The sequence below is a fragment of the Cyprinus carpio genome, chromosome A9, assembly GCF_018340385.1.
Source record: "Cyprinus carpio isolate SPL01 chromosome A9, ASM1834038v1, whole genome shotgun sequence".
NCBI lineage: Eukaryota > Metazoa > Chordata > Actinopteri > Cypriniformes > Cyprinidae > Cyprinus > Cyprinus carpio.
In genome coordinates this window covers 15814616-15833730 of record NC_056580.1, presented here as the reverse complement: position 1 = coordinate 15833730, position 19115 = coordinate 15814616, and the positions used below count along the sequence as shown (strand labels likewise).

Genomic DNA, 19115 nt, shown 5'->3' with positions numbered 1-19115 from the left:
ATGAGTGGGCATATTTTTGTGAGTTAATCATTCAATCACACACTCAGTAAATTTGTTCAACATGAATCATTTGTTGACTTACATAATTTGTTAAAAAAAAAAAAAAAAAAAAAGTTAAACGCCATATTAAATTTTACATGGGTAAAAACAAGGTAGTGTGAGATAGACTACAGCGTTTACAATGGCATGCTCTGCATAAAGGTCCTAGATTACATGTAATTTCCATAACTCAAAACTTTCAAACAGTTTCATGGAGTTTTTTGTCTACTGGAAGACTTTTTGAAAGATGCGTTGTTAGCTGAAAAATTTGTAAGCTGGTAAACAACAGTACAATCCATTGAACACACTGTACTTCTATAATTCACAGCCTTGTTTTCATTGCTGTCAGAAATTAAATATGGTGCAAAAAAAACTTATTTCCACAGAATCATTTGAGTGTCCCACAGAGAGAGGGCGTTGCTGGTGTTTCTAATAACAGGTGTGTAATTTGGCTCCCCTGGAGTGATTGACAGTCAGTGACCTCAGCAAAAAAGTCCCAGGGAGAGCGCGAACGAGCGAGCAGATCTGTTCTGTCACCCATCTCTATCATGAAATATTCACACTAATAGGCTAACAGGATGGATACGACTAATTATATTCACAGTCCCCGCAGATACAGGAGGCGTCAGTAGAATAGGTTAATTTGCGTGTCTTCCCACAAAGTTATATGTGATTTCGTGTGTGACCATTTTGCACTGTGTGAGATTGAAATTTGTGGGTTTGTGTTCTGTTTGCTTTGTGTTATGTTGTTTGGGAAATGAATGCTATGAGACATCAGTGTCCAGTTTTGGTCAGTGTTAATGGGGTAGATACCCCCTTAAATGAAAATTCTGTCATCATTTATTCACCTTCATGCCATTTCAACCCATTAGACTTTGTATCTTCTGTGGAACTTAAAAGAAGATATTTTAAAGAATGTTTATGCTGCTGGACACTGTGTGAAAGCACACTGTGACTAGAAATGTCCAAAAAAGTAAAATTTCCATACTGTAGAAGTATACATACATATCATTTTGTATGCAAAAGTGATGTGTCTCTCGTGAGTCTTTTACTGTAAATGACACTGGAATTACAAGTTGTCTCAAAGAGTGATTTGTTCAGTGTTTTTGTGACCAGGAATGTGCAACATTCTGTCTTTCATGACTCAGAAGGTGAACATTTGTGGGAAACATAAATGATTAGTTAACTTCTCAAGTCTTCTGGTGCTAGTCGATCATTCTTTTGTCACATGAAAGCTGCATAGGCAATGCAAAGGAAACAGAAATTATTCCATGGGTGACTACAATATTTTACTGCAACTATGATATTTTAGATTCTGCTTAGAGGAAACAAGCTCCCAGAATATAAATAACTCAGACAAGAAGATACAGTTGAGTAGCAATTTAATTATTTCTCATAATTTGTCTTTGGCTGGTATTATGAGTTTCTCATTTGGAATGGTCAAAGTTGACATAAGCAGAAGTGTTGGAGAAATTTGGCTACTGGAAATGTAACATTTTAATTATTTTTAAGAACTCTGCTCATATGAATGAAATGACATAAATAAAGATTTGTTCATTTTGCTGAACAAGATTCAAAGATCCCAGTCAGGAAAATGATCAGAACTTCCCATCACTAATACACTATATTACAAGTTTTTAAATATTTTGAAGCCAGTGGTACAGGTTTGGACTGACATGATGGTGAGTAAATGATGACAGAAATTACATTTATGAGTGAATTGTCCCATTAATTACTGTGATCATAAACACACACAGCTATAGGCATAGTATCCTTGAGAAAAACTATCACAGCCAAGAAAGGATTTCATTCTGTCGACGTTTTTCATTTTTTTAAATCAAATCTTCTGAAATGTTGTGGACAGGTATTAGAAAAAAAAAATATATTGACCTGTCAGGACCCTTTCTTTCTTTCTTTCTTTCTTTCTTTCTTTCTTGCATATTGGTTTATCTGTTTTCTCTTTCTCTTTTTCTGTCACTCTCTGTACGCCGTGATGTTCTGGTCATGTCTTTTTCGTGTTTTGGTATACGTCTGATATTGGTGTCTATGTTTGTGTCATTTTGTATGTCGTGGACGTGGATCATTGTATTTATGTGTGTGTGATTGTGGTCGCTGGGGTGTCGTGTGTGTATGTGCGTTCGATGGATAGGGTATCCGTCCCGACGAGCCATGCTGCAGCAGTTACACGGAGTCAGTATGTACTCCCATGATGAGCATCACATCACCACCTACTCCTGGAGCGAGAGAGGTAAGGAGGGTCTTTTTGAGGGTTACAAGGACCACTCACCTTGTAGCGTCACGTCTCCCTCCGTCCTGTCGTGTAGCTTAGTTGCTTGGTCAGAATCCCTCTCTCGTCACGTTCAATGATGTTCAGAGTCTTCACCTTGCTGTTCATCGTCAGGTTTGGTTTTACACCGTAGTTGCTGGCAGCTGGACATTACAATGATGTTTGCTTTGTGTTTCACACCAGCCTCTGTCGAAATGCAGTGTTGTTGGCTTGTAGTCGTCTGTCTATCCCAAGCACTGTGACATCTCCGAGACACAGATTAAATCTAGTCCTGGACTTTATGTGACAAAAAGTGATCTGTCCAAGGCAAGGCTTAACCTGTATCAGGAAAACACTTTCTGTATGTCAATGTCTAAGGGAGATCTAATGATTATGTCAGTATTATCAATCATTAATGTTGTTAGGTGAATGTTGTGAGGTCATTCTTAAAACAGATGTCATTCTTTAATAGTAAGGGGTCAAACTGGGGGATAGTGTACACAGAACAGTAAGGTGTGCTATCATGACCATCATGCTGGTTTTATGTTTCATGCATATGTGTCAGATAATAAGGAAAAAGAGGACCTTCACCAGGCCATAGAAGAGTCATTCTCAAGAAACAATCTTGTTTGTGCCAGAAAATAAATTCATTCGTTTGCTTGTTCATTTATTCAAAGCTTATATAATTAACTAAAATCCTAAATATACTACAGATTCAAAGTTAGGGGTTGGCAAGAGCCTCTTATGTCATGGCTGCATTTATTTGATCAAAAATAAAATACAATAATATCTGTAATATTGTGTGAGATACTACAGCTTAAAATAGCCATTTTTCATTGTGAAATATTAAAAAATGTTATTTATTCCTGTGATGGCAAAACTGAATTTTCAGCAGCCATTACTCCAGTCTTCGGTGTCACATGATCTTCTGTATCACTGTAGAAATCACTCTGATATGCTGATTTATTTGAAATACACATTCACTTTTGATCAATTTAATAATCTGTAATTAATAAAAGTAATCATTTCTTAAAAAAAAAAAAAAACTTACAAACCCCAAATATTTGAACAGAACTGTAAAATGCTACATTATTTCAAATCATTTGTTTTCTTACAATGTCTTACCATTTGAAAAACGTTTTTTGCTGACCTTTCAAGATGTTTTGAGGCTAAATGTGGAAAATGCAGTTAATATTAAAAATGGTCTGAGCTAGCACATTATTTACAGATAGTTTTCCTGTGTTTTTTTAAAAAACACAGGAAAATTTATCACTATATTTATTTTTCTAATAACAGAGCTGAACTGTTGAGGCACGCAGAACAAAGGGGAACATAATAGAAGTCCAATGGAAAACATTTATTTATTTATACATACTCAACACAATAAAGAGATACATTTATTATATAATGTTACTGAGTGCAATACCATGTTAATTTACTCTTTTAGTTGAAGAACATGAGAACACATGTAGCACACAAACAACACTGTTTCCTGAGAATGACCCAGAAGCAGAAGTTAAGTATTTAAGTAATAATACATTATAAAGTATTCAAAAGTATTGTAGCTCATACCTTAGAAACACTTTTGATATTTTTGATATACCTACAAACATTTTGTATTCTCTTCACAAATTACTTTTCTTCCATCACTACATACACAAACCCGTGTTCTGACATTATGACAAATGTCTGTTTCCTTATAATGGGTTTATGTTATGAAAATGCAGTACACTTTTGTTCTGCAGGATGAACACGATTCTCAATGGAAAACGCTATTCCAATTCCAATATAGAATTTTTGGTTTCTTGTAATGCATGCAATAGTACATCAAGATACTGAATGTCAAATAAGATATGACAATAACAAATAATCCAAATGTTGTATTGCAAAAAAAAAAAAAAAAAAAGCCTTTTTTTGCCTGGGTTTTTCAGTGACATGCCTCAGATTAAGGGAGGGAGAATTTCAAGAATTGAATGAAGGGTAAATCAGTCCAGAAACATTTTTAGGTGTGGGCCTGGCTATATGAATACTGTATGCAGTGAATATGAACCTGGAAACAATTCATGGTCAAAAGGATGGTAAAGATAGAGAAGAAGTTGTGAGAGTGTGTTCTATGTGTCCTCTGTGTATGTGAATGAAATCTGTGACATGTCTGATCATGTGAATAAGAGAATTTCAATGTTTTAATTCGATAGATATGTGAACCCTGTCCTGCATGTACATTATTTATTGTTTTACTTTTTCAATAACAAATCTAAAAAACAACAGAGAGTTGCGTTTGCAACTGCACATCTGTATCACTATATAACTTGGATTCTGGTTGATGTGGTTTAAATGTAATTGTGAACGCACATATGGAGTGACTCCACTTTCAGTCATTCCACTTTTTAACAGCATAAGGATTCTTCTCCCATCTTTTTCTTTTTTTCTTTTCACTCTTTGATATTCCTTATCTTTTACTACTCATCAATCTGTCTTTCCTGACATTTCTTTTCTCCCCCACCCTCTCTTTCTCTCTCCCCTTCTCCATTCTTTCTCAGAGAGTCGAGAAAACTCATTCAGCCGTTCCCGGAGTTCTAGCGTTTCCAGCATAGACAGGGAGACTAAAGAGGCTGTAACCACCCTGCAGTTTGCAGAGTCATACGGGCGTAAGTCAGACACCCTGCCTACGCCATGCTTGTGGGTGGGCACAAGTCTGGGCCTGGTGCTCATTATACCAATGTCCATTCCTACGGATGAGCAGGAACGCCTAGAAGACCCTGTTACTGTGGCCCCCACTGGTATGTCTTGATTTCCTCCATTTCTAATTCTTGAATGCCCGTAAATGCAATGTTTCTATCCTCATGCTTTTGTTCTTTCTCTGGTTTTCCCTCTCAGGCACAGTGTTAATGCTGAAGGGCTCCATTCTGCGGATTGGTTTCCTGGACTGTGGAGGCGCTCTTATCAACAGTCCCTACGAGGTGTGGCGGGACCAACATGCCCCAGATCACCCCGATCGACCCCGGAAGCGGAAACTGGTCAACTTCTCACCCTCGTCTTCTCAGGAGGCCAGTGGAGATGGTCACTTAGCTGTAGTGTGTTCGGAGAGGCAGGCCAAGGTCTTCTTCATGCCCTCCCAGGCCTGTCTATATGTGCATAACATCACTGAGTCGTCCTTCGTGCTACGGGCTGACGTGGTGTCGGTTTGTAACAGTGTTTGTCTGGCCTGCTTCTGCGCCAATGGACACATAATGACTTTGAGGTTTGCATTAACGTTTTGTTGTTGTTGTTGTGTCAATTGGGAAACTGTGGTGTAGTGACTAGAGCTCCGGGGTGGTAACCAGAAGATTGTTGGTTCTAGGCCCTCATGGAAAAACTAAAATTTAAATGTCTAATATCTAAACTGGTGATCATTTATAGACATTAAAACAGAAATAATATAGGAACATAATAAATTAAAAACGTAGTAGTAGTATTGATTTAACAAACTGAGGGACAGGTAAAAAGATCTGTCTGTGGTAATTAACAGAATTATTAACTGAACAGAACTTAAGGTCTATTGATCATCTTTGTGGCATAAAAGGGGGAAAATATAGAAATAATTTAAAAAATATTTATAATAATAATAATAATAATAATAATAATTATTATTATATTATTATTATTATTATTATTATTATTATTATTATTATTATATCAAAGTTTTCATCCCTTGTTATGACCATGTAAAACCAGTAAAGCCTGGAACAGGGTCTCTTTCTAAAAATCTGTTTACAGCGATAATGCAGACTGTTCTAATTCCTTCACACATTTCTGTACAGAATAACATAAGTGTATTAGCATGAGAAATGAGTTTTTAAATCCTCCAGAACACCTTTGATGAGTAAACTGAGGTATCTGTGGTAACCGACAGAATTTGACAGGTTCTGTCAATAGAGATTAATTTATATTGAGCCTGAAACATTCCTTTAATATACCAGCTCAAAACCTTTTTGGTATCGATTTTTTTTAGTTTAATCCAGATTATAGAAACCAGTTCAATCCTTCAATGAACACTAAACCCCTAGTCAGAAGGGCTGCGCTGTGCTTTTGTTGTTTTCATACTAAATCCTGCCTTCAGTGCTGTATAATATTTTCACTGTCATTTCCGGATATTGGAATGCAGTTGCTAAGCCTGTTATCTTATATGTGTATATGTTTTACAGCCTTCCCAGTTTACGGCCTCTGCTAGACGTCAACTACCTGCCACTAACGGACATGCGCATTGCTAGAACATTCTGCTTCACCAACGGAGGGCAGGCACTGTATCTGTGCTCCCCCACAGAGATACAGAGAATCACTTACAGCCAGGAGATGTGTGACAACCTACAGGTGGCTGTGCCTTTGTGTGTGTTCAGGAGGACAGTCAATGTGTGTGTGTGTGTGTGTGTGTGTGTGTGTGTGTGTGTGTGTGTGTGTGTGTGTGTGTGTGTGTGTGTGTGTGTGTGTGTGTGTGTGCGCGCGCGTGCATGCTTATGGTGGTTATTGAAGTGAAATGTCATGCTTGTCATGGATGCTTTGAGCTCTGCTGAGCTGAGCCGAACTGCATCTCGGCTGTAATTTCTGCCACACAGGTTGTCATTCTGTCCTTTCCCTCCCTCTGTCGTTCCCCCTCTGTCTGGTTAGGATGGAAATAGCATAATGCCATAGTATTCATTCTATTATTGCAGTATGTGCTAGGTTTTATATATATATAAATTTATTTTATTTGATTATTACTTTCACTTTTGATCATTTTAATATGTGGATAAATAAAAGTATTTTATTTTACACACCCAGTTGTTTGTATTCCACAATGCAATGTCACTGACTTAATTTATTTCTAGTTTGACAAATTTTTGCCACATTATTTTATAAAATTAATCTAAATTGAATAATAATAATAATAATAATAATAATAATAATAATAATAATAATAATAATAATAATAATAATAATAATAATAATAAAACTTTTGAAGGCTGCTTGCTATCTTCTACACAGCAATGTGGCATACTACTGTTTGAATTATTATTGCGTAGTGCATTCTGTTTCACATACCATTTTAAATGTAGACCATTTTTAATGCATACTGTATAGTATTTCATTCTAAACATAGCCTCTTTCTTAATAACTGTCTCTGTCAAACACACAAGAGCAAGAAAAAGGTATTGTCTTGTCAAAACTTTCCATTTTACATTCCTTTGTGAAATGTGGCACTATACTGACATCTGCTGGTGAAGTTTTGATTTGACTGTCATGCTGTCTCTTTCATTCCAATATTTGATCAGATTTTTGTTCTCTGTTAATTTCAGGAGATGTTAGGGGAGCTCTTTACACCCATCGAGACCCCTGAGGCTCAGAACCGTGGCTTTCTCAAGGGCTTTTTTGGCGGCAATGCCCAAACCTTCGACCGAGAGGAGTTGTGTGAGTGTAGTTGTTTATCAAGTCAAGTCAAGTCATCTTTATTTATATAGCGCTTTAAACAAAAAAGATTGCGTCAAAGCAACTGAACAACATTAATTAGGAAAACAGTGTGTCAATAATACAAAATGACAGTTAAACGCAGTTCATCATTGAATTCAGTGATGTCATCATGCAGCTCAGTTCAGTGTAAATAGTATCTGTGCAATAATTTGCAATCAAGTCAACGATATCGCTGTAAATGAAGTGTCCCCAACTAAGCAAGCCAGAGGCGACAGCGGCAAGGAACCAAAACTCCATCAGTGAGAGAATGGAGAAAAAAACCTTGGGAGAAACCAGGCTCAGTTGGGGGGCCAGTTCTCCTCTGACCAGATGAAACCAGCAGTTCAATTCCAGGCTGCAGCAAAGTCAGGTTGTGCAGAAGAATCATCTGTTTCCTGTGGTCTTGTCCCGGTGGTCGTCTGAGACAAGGTCTTTACAGGGGATCCGTCTCTGGGGCTCTAGTCCTGGTCTCCGCTGTCTTTCAGGGCTGTAGAGGTCCTTTCTAGGTGCTGATCCACCATCTGGGCTGGATACATACTGGATCCGGGTGACTGCATTGACCATCTGACTTGGATACAGACTGGATCTGGTGGGCACGGTGACCTCGGAATAAGAGAGATACAGACTAATATGAGCGTAGATGCCATTCTTCTAACGATGTAGCAAGTACATCGGGTGTTATGGGAAGTGTTCCCGGTTCCGGTTTACCTAATTAATGCAGCCTAAAAATCCTTTAACGGATTTTGGATATTAGTAGCGTATTAGTGTGTTATGTGTAAGCCAGGTTAAAGAGATGGGTCTTTAATCTAGATTTAAACTGCGAGAGTGTGTCTGCCTCCCGAACAATGTTAGGTAGGTTATTCCAGAGTTTGGGCGCTAAATAGGAGAAGGATCTGCCGCCCACAGTTGACTTTGATATTCTAGGTATTATTAGGTTGTTAGAGTTTTTGGGATGTAGCGGACGTGGAGGACTATAATGTAACAAGAGCTCGTTCAAATACTGAGGTGCTAAACCAGTTTATCACTCCTCTGTGTATGTGTGTGTGTGTGTGTGTGTGTGTGTGTGTGTGTGTGTGTGTGTGTGTGTGTGTGTGTACACAAGCATATTCTCACAGATCCAGCACTTTTACTATCATCTGAAGTCTGGTTCAACATCTGAGTTCAGAACTGCCCGCTAAGACAGGAGCAGACTGCTTGATTGACATATAAAATGACCGTTTTAATTTGAAAAATCTTTAAATCAGTTTTAATCTGTAAATCTGAAATACTTCTCTCTTTTATTCTCTTTTCCCATTTTCCCTTGTTTTAGTGTTAAGTATAATTTATATAATATTATAAAATTTCTTAATATTTTGAATTAGCTCTTATTTTAATATTTTAAGATTCCCTTTTAATTAATTAGTTGAATTACTTTTTAATTACTTTAGTTTTAGTTAACAATAACAACACTGTCTTGTTTCCCTTTTTCTCTCCTGCTCTGTAGTTGGTGAGGCAGCAGCAGGTAAGGCGTCCCGCAGCCTGGCACAGCACATCCCAGGACAGGGTGGAATGGAGGGCATGAAGGCGGCAGCAGGCGGAGTGGTGGGAGAGCTGGCCCGAGCTCGCATTGCCCTGGACGAGAGAGGACAGAGGCTGGGGGAGCTTGAGGAGAGGACCGCGCTGATGATGACCAGTGCCGAAACCTTCTCTAAACACGCTCACGAGGTATGTAAGAGAGCGAGAGAATGAGAAAACAGAAATATTAATATAAATAAATCTTAATGTGCTTATACAATCTCTTTGTTTTCACTTTCACCCTCCACAGCTGATGCTGAAATGCAAAGACAAGAAGTGGTATCAGTTTTAGTGGATCCTCGGGGAGGGTGCGTTTCATACTCGTGCCACAAGAGGGTGCCACTCTGGTACTTGGACTTTCACTCTTTAAAAGAGAGAGAGCAAGCGAGACGGATGGACCAAGAAGGACTTGAGGGCTGTTCAGCTTCTCTTCTGTCTGTGTATAGGATTGTCTTATTCTTATTGGTTGAAAAGTCTAAGACAAGATTACAATACAATGGACATGTACCGTAAGCATTTAAGAGTAAGAGGGGTTCCATACCTATGTTGTAAATCAGACGACATCTACATTTATGTACAGAGGTTGATGGGGGTCTCCTCACAAGAATCAAGTTGGCTCACGCCGTGTAGATACATGGGAAGTTACGAAATCAACAAGAGTGCATGAAACAAATGGATGACCTATAAAAACGTAAAACTGCCATATTAAAAAGCAGCATGTTACTTTAAAACAAAAGGGAAATAAAAGATTAACAAACTTTTATTTAATAACCTAAGCCAATAATAGAAACTATGACAAAAACTTTATATTTTTTGAAATAGCAAACAATATATATAAACAAAAAAATGTATACCTGCAATGCTATAAGGCCAATATATATATATATATATTTAATTTTTTTTTTTTTGACAACGCCATACTGTTCCTTTCAGCGATGTATATTTTCAGAATTTACCACTTTTGTCTTGTCATACCTGACAGCAATTTATCCACCCTCGTACTGCAAATCAGGCCAACGGTGACTCAGTTGTCCACTCCCACAACGTTCAGTCTCAAACACAAACTTTTTCCGTTTTCTTTGCTGCTAGCTCACAGTCAGCACCATAAACTTTTTAATCTGTCTTCAAAAGGTACTTCACCCTCTCCTAGAGACATATGATGTGACATAGTTTTAGAAGTGTGAGTATTAAAATGTATTTGGCGCCACGTTACGAGTGCGTGTCTGTGAGGTCCTTTTCGAGCGTGTTTCTCATATGTAATACTTAACGTGCCATATTCTAGATGGGTGAAGTATCTTCAACTGTAAACTAGCGATGAATTAACTCATCTGTGGTTGATATTCTGGGCTTTTATGTGTAGATAAGACAAGACAGCCAAACTCAGACAGAAGGGTTGGCTCTTCATGCGTGTCTGTAGAAGTACAAATACAGTTTGATTTGTTTTCTAATCCGTCATGATGTTCGTTTTACTTTAAAAGGTCAATCTCAGCTGGCCTGTTATTTCGTTTCTAATCTCTTCGGTTGCCTTGAGGCACGTGTAACAAAGATTGTGCATTGTTTTGTACCTTACTGAGGACAACGAGTGAGTGACCTTTGTTTTCTTTGCCAAAGTTTGAATGCATCATGGAGAGATTTCTCTCACATTCCAGTACAAGGGACAACTTGCGTTCGTTTCTTCTCCTTTTTTCTTTTAATATAAAGTCAAAACGATGTTTTCTACCTTATTACTGTAGTGTCAGACGATTGTTTGGTTGTGTCTTCTGGTTGTCAGTTGACTGTGGAAATGGTGTTTAGACTGATCAGTGGGCGCTACTGATGAATATTCATGTTTTTTGAATATGTGTCTGGAAAGATCAAATCGAGCGAGTCGCCCCACAGTCCGCACGTGAATTAGTGTTACGTGTAAACTAAATCTTCCAGAATCGTATTTGAGATTCATGTTGTGTTTTGATGATTTGTCCTCTGATGACCTCTGACCTTCTAGTGCTTTACTGTAACAATCTCAGCATATCTTCCGTAGTCCATGCCTCTGCCCATTTGGCTTTGTAGATACAAGCTGCTACTCAGTAACGTAAGTGTTGTGCATTTAAATACGAACTCAAGGCTCACAAAAATACACATCATCAACCATTAGTCAAACTTGGGCTCTTACGCAATATTACTTTTTTTTTTACCTTATGCTTTTCTGTTGAAATAATAGCTCATGATTAAGGAAGGAAGACATTGCATGTGTGGAGATTTGGACTCAAGAGGACACTCAAGACTCTAAGATGCCAAAACCATTTAAAGATGGTCTCTGCTGAAGAAACCTGTGGGTTTTAGTTCATGTTCACCATTATATTTGTTTCAAATGATTTTCCAATAATTCCTCTTCAGTGTCAAAATAAGTAAAAACTGACTCTCAGAGACAGGGTGTTTTGTTTGAATGTTCTCAGTTTTTATATAAAAATGTACAGTTCAACCTGGAGGAGAGCGACATGGTCATTGAACTAAATTATGTGATTTGGATATTCCTCTGTGAATGTCATACCTGTTTAAAGATGGTACTGTGTCTGATATTCTGACTGAAGTTCTGTAGGTCTAACTGTAGTTTCCTCCACCCTAACACCTGGTCCTCTGATACCTTCAGAGAAGGCAGTAACGTCGGTCTTGTTTAAATGGATAATGCCACCTTTCGTTCTTATCGATATTCTAGTAGTGTTATAGAGGTTCTTGAAAATAACATGGAAAAATATGTTGATGCAAATCAAATTGAAATAAACATTTATTGATGTACACAACATCATAAGACTGGTTTGTTTCTGTAATATGATGGGCTAGTAAGTTGTCAACCAACAGTGCCATAATAACTAAATGTGTTTTCCTATATGGATCAAAGAAGATTGCTTAGTTTCATATAAATGCTAAGACAGTTTTTTTTTCTTTTGGTCTCCTATCATTTACTGTGAGGTTAGTTCCAAGGGGTACAAACCCATTTATATATATATATATATACTATATATATATATATATATATATATATATATATATATATATATAGATATATATATATATATATATTATTCATTTTAAATTTAAATTTATTTAAATTTATTTATTGAATAAAATTTAAATTATTATTTAAATTTATTTATTGAATCTATCTATCTATCTATCTATCTATCTATCTATCTATCTATCTATCTATGTATCTATCTATCTATCTGTTGTTGGAATCTCTTTTTTTTTTAATTGAGTTGCAATACCTTATTATTTTTTTGTACGAGTTTTAAGCTCATTGTGATTAACGGATCCCTTATGTACAATGTATGCATTGAAGCAGCGCCGAGTCAAGTAGCATTTACAGGCATCTTTGCTCTTGCTATTAGACAGCCAATCAGCTTCCAGTACACTGCATCATTGACGTACACAGGATCAAAGGCAGCGGAAGCCCCCAGCACGAGCAAAACTTTAATCTGGGGTCCTGGATTTGAAACAAATATTGTCCTTCCTGCTCGGTTCTGCTTCATACAGACAATGGACACCACCGGAAGAAAGTGAGTCAGCTCTGCTGGAAGACCAGAATGGGACACTAGGCTTAGTGTACATCTGGCTGAAAAATATAGGTTGTGGGTTCAAACCCTGCATTAAAACACTTATACTGTTATTTTCTTTAAGGCAACACACCACATGTGAAAGTGGTAACATTACAATTTTAATTATTAGATATCACCATGCTTCCCCAGTTGATAAATCACAGTACATTAAATAAAGGTTTCAGCTAGAACCAAAAATGAAAACCACAATAGAACCTCAATATTTCCACTAAGATCATTTTATTCTTTCTTAAGGAAACTATATTAGTGCTTACACAGCCAGCGACTAAAACCCAGTTCTAAAGAACTTATAATGCAACATAAACTACTTTTTAAGTCTCTAATTTTCCATATACAGCATAAAGAAGAATTCCCTGCTGATCCTTGAAATGCAAAGAATCATTGAAGAGATTTTATTAAAGGTGACCTATTATACCTCTTTCTACAATATATATAGTGTTTAAGTGTCCCCAGAATGTGTCTGTGAAGTTTCAGCTCAAAATACCCCACCGATCATTGATTACATCATTCTGAAAATAAACACACTGTTTTCGTGCATGTATCTTTAAATGCAAATGATCTGCTGCTCCCCGCCCCCTTTTCCAGAATAGGGCTGTTCCTTTATATTATAAAGTGTTTTGTTTTATCCAGCTGTATTTACAAAGTGCATCTTATAACATCCAAGTGAAATATATAACACCAACAATGTCAAAAAAAAAAAAAACAAAAACAAAAAAACAACAACAGAATCACTGAGTTGGAAAAAGGATCATCCCCTTGTTTCAGTATTTTGTTGAACCACCTTTTGCTTTAATTACATCCTTTAGTCTGTTGGGATATGTCTCCATCTCTACTAACTTTACATCTAGACTTTGCAATATTTGCCCAGTCTTCTTTGCAGAACTGCTGAAGTTCAGTTAAATTTAATGGTGAGCATTTGTGGACTGCAGTCTTCAAGTCATTCCACAGAATTTCAGTGGGGTTTAAGTCTGGGCTCTGAGTAGGACATGCAAGGACATTCACCTTTTTCTCCTTTAACCACTGTGTGCTCAGTTTTGCTGTGTGCTTTGGGTCATTGTCATGTTGGAAGGTAAACCTTCTTCCCATTGACATCTTTCTGTCAGAGGGCAGCAGATTTCCCTCAAGAATTTGGTGGTATTTTGACCCATCCATTTTTCCTTCTATCCTGACAAGTGCTCCAGTCCCTGCTGCAGAGAAACACCCTCATAACAGGATATTACCACCTCCATGCTTTACTGGAGGAATGCTGTTATTTGGATGGTGAGCTGTATTGGATTTCCACCAGACATTCGTCGAGGCCAAATAATGAAATTTTAGTCTCATCTGACTCAGAATCTTCAAGGTGCGTTTTGTGACTGCATGTGGCCTATCTAGAGGAGTGGCTTTTCTCTTGCAACCCTCCCATTCAAGCCACATTTGTGGAGAATTTGTGATATTGTTGTCACATGCACACAGTGACCACTCTTTGTCATAAATTCCTGCAGCTGCTTCAGAGTTGCTGTAGGCCTCTTGGTAGCCTCTCTGACCAGTTTCCTTTAGGCTCTTTCATCCAGTTTGGAGCGACGTCCTGATCTATGGAGGGTTTGTGTTGTACCAGATACCCTCCACTTAATAATAGACTTCACTGTGCTTCTAGGCATTGATAAAGCCTTTGTAAAAAAAATGTTTATCCATCACCTGACTTGTGGCTGTCCACAACTTTATCCCGGTGATCTTTTGATGGCTACTCATAGTTGATTGTTTGCTTCAGTTGCTCTACCAAGGACTGAAATGCTCCAGGAAAGCTCTTTTCATGCTTAGTTACTCAAAAAGACCACAGATTATCACTATTGAAAGTCAAATGGCTTTGTCTGCCATTGAGAAGGTAATTAGCTACACCTGATTGAGTTTACAAGTCATTTTTAAGACAGGGTGATCTTTTCTCCATCTCAGTGATTCTGTTTATTTTCTTTCTTTCTTTTTTTTTCTGACACAGTGTTATATCTTTTCAATTTGGAGGGGGGGGGGGGGGGGGTTCTTTTCTATACCCGCTGTATTTTATATAATATAATGGATGAATGAGTAGCATATCCCAAAAGTACTGAATTTGCGATTACTCTGGTTATTAGTGAGACAATTAATAGCCATTAAATAAAATATATGTATTATATAAAATAATTAATATAATATATATTGCATTATTTTTACATTTATGTATTTTGGGAGAACTACAGTTGCAATTACAAATCATGCGGGAATTGGTTCAATTTGATCACAGAGTCCTGGGAGAAGTGTATGGTGTAATTTTTATTCATTTTAATCTAATAGCAAAGTGCAAAAATAGAAAATGCTCAATTCTTGTTTAGACGCAGTTGTTGTGCAGATTGCACTGTTTAAAATATGACTGAAACAGCTGACTGCATGAACAATCCTGCCACCTTTCTGTTTTTCTCTTCTGTTTAAAGGCAAAAAGGATCGCCCTGGCAGGTCAGCAGTTTGCACAAACTCATCTGATGGGTGACAGTATATTCTGTTACTACTTCAAACTCTTTCAGGTTTTTTTTTTTTTTTTTTTTTCATTCCGTGCTCTTGTGTCTATTGTAGCAGTGACTACACCGTCAGTGTACTACAGACTTTTGGTTGTTTGTTTTTTCTTTTTAACACGTTTTTTTCTCTTGATCATTTTCTTTATTCACATTTTTTATTTTATGAATTGATCAGTGTGTATATCTTATCTTGTCTTGATCTTCCATCTTTATTCAAGTTTTATGTGTTGTTCTCAAGGACTCAAATCACAATGATTAGATAGCGCACATCTTGCCATCTGCACGGCACACACATTCAGTGGTTATTTTACTGTCTGTGTTGATAAGATGGTAGTATGACTAGAAGCACTTCCCTTTATCATGTAATAAAGACTTGTTTCTGCGTTTTTCTGTATGACTCTACCTAGGTCTGCTCTGGGTATTTACATATTATTTTACATTTGTATTGTTAGGGTTAGGTACAAAAAATAAAGTGTATGTACACAAATACACTTTTTTCATTTTTGTTACAAATATTTTTATTTTTATCATCTTTTTAACTCTCTGTGAACTCAGTATCAATAGGCATTCACCCCACTAAATATATAATTTTTTTGGATGGTCCCAAGTTTCCTGTGTGTTCACAGTAGTCACTGAGAACAAGTAACCCTGCGTTCATGGACCCCAGCACTTTATGGTTATCCATAACCATCGACTGGAAACATTAATCTTTAAACATGTTCTGGCCTCAAAGCACTTCTAAGCAATAAACCTGTGTGCGTTTGAGGTGCGGAAGTGTTGGAGGTCAAGACCACGGCGGCTACTTGAATTTTATGTGATTCGTACTGTTGATAAAGATGCTTGTTTAGTGTGATGATGTTGCAGCAAATAAAACAATCTACATAAAAGTGCTTCACCTGTACAAAAAAGGAAGAGGGTGTGTGATTGGATAGAAAGATTACAAATGGTAGAACTATGTAGCTGATCTTGCACATTGTGAAATAAAGGTAATATACGATGTAATATTGTTCTGTTTAGTTTTGACAGTAAAATTTTGTACATTAAATAAGATTTCTACACTCATCCAGCTGTGATTTTTGTTTTTAGAAGTATGCTAAAATGCAGGTCACTGAGGCCAAGGTTCGAGATGGTATGGAGCTGGTGGAACAGCCAAAGGATAAACTTTACCCTTGTTATTGCGCAAGTAAAAAAGTCTGTGTTCTTGATATTAAACAAAATCACAATAATGTGAATTCATTTGTATTAATTTAACCTGTTTTACACAATAATAGAGATTGTACTGACCATACTCAGTGTATAATAATAGCACAACATTTCTAGATTCCATCAAAATAAAAGATCCTAACCAAATTTCCATCATACAAATTAAGCACTTTTTTCATTTTTGTCCATACAAAGATTTCCATTTATACGTTTTATACTATTCATATTGTTAAAAATTACTGTTCAGCTTTAAATTTTCAGCATAATAAAACATTTATTGTTAGGGAACAACAGTGAACAATTTACCACCATATGGTATAAAATTGTACTTTTAGTTAAGTATCTAATGGATTTATTATCATTTCATAAAGCACACAAACTGGGTTTATGAGGGCAATACACTTTTTATGACATGGCTTGATCAACAGATTACTAACAAAATTAGTATCGAAATGTGACAGCATGCCCTGGTCTTTCCTAACCTCTGCTCTGCTCTTTCCTATCCTGGTCTTTTTTTTATCTATTGTTTCATTTCAAACCAAACAAACTTATATTTCTTTAAAATAATTGTTTTGATATTTTCTCTAACTTTTAAGTGTGTTCTAAATACTGTGTCTTGCTTCAACCACTCAACCATTAATGGTTAATGGGATTTTCAGAGGTATTGTCTCTAATAGAAACATTATGTCCAACTTATTAACACTTTTTGTAAATGGAGTGGAAAATAATGAGTGTTTACAAAACGATTTTGTTGCAGTGTTTAATGAGCTTCGTTTTTAACACGGTTTGAGAGCTTATTATTTATATGAATATCGCAGGAGAATGTGAGAATCCCGTTTGAGCAGAAAGAGCTGGACAGTGTGTTCAGCGGGATGCACGGCGCGGGGGGAGACCTGCACATGATCAAACCAAGAGCCTCGCGCGCGCTCTCGCCCGTGCCTGCGATTCACCTGCAGGGCGGTGAACTTTCTGTACAGAGTCAGAGCTTATAGCGCCGTTGTAGTAAGCGCTTTTCATTATTATAAGCACCACCATACACATAAAATGTTTATATTGTAACTGCATTTTATTAATGTATTCGTTTTTTTTTTAATAATAAAACAAAACTAGAAAAAATATATCAAAATGTATTAGTATTAGTCGAAATTAATAATATTTTAATATTAAATACATGTTCCTTGCAATAAAACAAAGTATAAAATATAACGTATTATTACTATAATAAATTAATAATAATAGTATTTCCAATAATAAATACATAATCCTTGCAATTTTCTATCCACAAGATTACACACCAAGCAGCCTTTTCTTGAGGGTAGGTCTCTCTCTCTCTCTCTCTCTCTCTCTCTCTCTCTCTTACACACACACACACACACACACACACACACACACACACACACACACACACACACACACACACACACTGTTTTATCTGAATGTGCAAAAAGAAGTCTATTTTTGTAGGAGGAACTGAAAAATGTGCAGGTTTTTTTTTTTTTTTTTGCAAAAGCAATTATTTAAAATATGTTACCAAAAATAGGTAAATATTATAAAAAAAATATTCACTACTAATGTCTTTTATAATATTAAAAATAATATGCTGACATTTTCATAGAAATGCAGTCACTGGTTAATTTTGAAACATTCTTCCTAAAGATGTCTCTGGAGCCACAGGTGAAATCAGACTTCTCAAGCCAAGCTGCAGTCTTTCAAAAGATGATGTTCTTGAAGTCACTGAAGAAGGTGTCGTCTTTCAGAAATATGGCTGCCCATCTAATGGAAATGATTTACTGGTGTCGAAGCTGTAAGTTTCATCAAGAGCGTAAGCATCTGGCCTTCTTACACCTGAAGTGTCTGAGAATGGAGTGTCTGGAAGCTGAAGATGTCGGGTACATAAAAATACTCTAATTGAAATTTGTGTTTCATTCATGAGACATTCTTAAAAACATCAATTGTTATTTAAGCAGGTGTGTATATCCTATTTAATCATATTGTATTTATTTTTTTCAGGGTGAAGAAGAGATTAAAGAAGTTTAAATTTAAGGTTCAAAAGGCATTGATGTTTCAAAAGACTTTGCCACAAAAACTTTCCAGTTCCTTCACTGCACTTTGGAGAACTCAATGGCACCATGGATTCTTCATGACATGCTGCAGAACTGCCAGATGCAGATCTACATTTTCCAGGATGTGTTCTAGACCATTTAAAGACTTTGTTTCATCGAAACACAGAACCTGCAGGCCACAGCAACAATCCTCAAAAGAAGAGGTGTCAGGAAACAAAAAGGTACCTGGAGCTGGGGGAAAAAAAGGACTCTCAGACTGCGATGCAGAAACCAAATGTGCTAAATGATGATATTGATGATATTTTTGCATCCTCTGGATTTTAAGGGGTTCATAGTGTTTTTTTTTTTTCTTTATTCTTTTGATGATAATTAGGGCTGGGCGAGATATCTAACGATATGATCATGC

General features: G+C 36.7%; 2 protein-coding genes across 12 annotated transcripts in view; both read left to right on the top strand.

Moving 5' to 3' along the window:
• Positions 1-12104, top strand: part of LOC109082037 (syntaxin-binding protein 5-like) — a 130632-nt gene extending 118528 nt beyond the window's left edge. For 5 of the 10 annotated variants that reach the window (XM_042763756.1, XM_042763754.1, XM_042763759.1 and 2 more), the window contains 7 exons: positions 2189-2287; positions 4846-5085; positions 5183-5546; positions 6490-6655; positions 7618-7729; positions 9252-9472; positions 9573-12104. In XM_042763756.1, the coding sequence (XP_042619690.1) occupies positions 2189-2287; positions 4846-5085; positions 5183-5546; positions 6490-6655; positions 7618-7729; positions 9252-9472; positions 9573-9614 (1244 nt within the window). In that variant the 3' untranslated portion in view covers positions 9615-12104. The remainder of the gene's footprint in view (positions 1-2188; positions 2288-4845; positions 5086-5182; positions 5547-6489; positions 6656-7617; positions 7730-9251; positions 9473-9572) is intronic. The other 5 variants (XM_042763760.1, XM_042763757.1, XM_042763764.1 and 2 more) reach the window with 1 other exon arrangement.
• A 6014-nt stretch (positions 12105-18118) lies between these two features.
• LOC122146237 (nucleolus and neural progenitor protein-like) lies at positions 18119-19097 on the top strand. 2 transcript variants are annotated; one of them, XM_042764527.1, is made up of 2 exons: positions 18119-18530; positions 18657-19097. In XM_042764527.1, exons 1-2 carry the CDS (start codon positions 18264-18266, stop codon positions 18681-18683), a joined length of 294 nt encoding a protein of 97 aa, XP_042620461.1. In that variant the 5' UTR covers positions 18119-18263; the 3' UTR covers positions 18684-19097. The 2 variants fall into 2 exon arrangements, with proteins under 2 accessions (XP_042620461.1, XP_042620460.1); XM_042764526.1 differs by having other exon boundaries at positions 18120-18535.
• The last annotated feature ends 18 nt before the right edge of the window (positions 19098-19115 follow it).

Excerpts from the sequence above, each read along its gene's own strand:
- LOC122146237 (XM_042764526.1), top strand. The coding sequence starts at position 18,264 with ATGCAGTCACTGGTTAATTTTGAAACATTCTTCCTAAAGATGTCTCTG. Across the intron at positions 18,536-18,656 it reads CTGGAAGCTGAAGATGTCGG|GGTGAAGAAGAGATTAAAGA; the intron begins GTACATAAAAAT and ends TATTTTTTTCAG.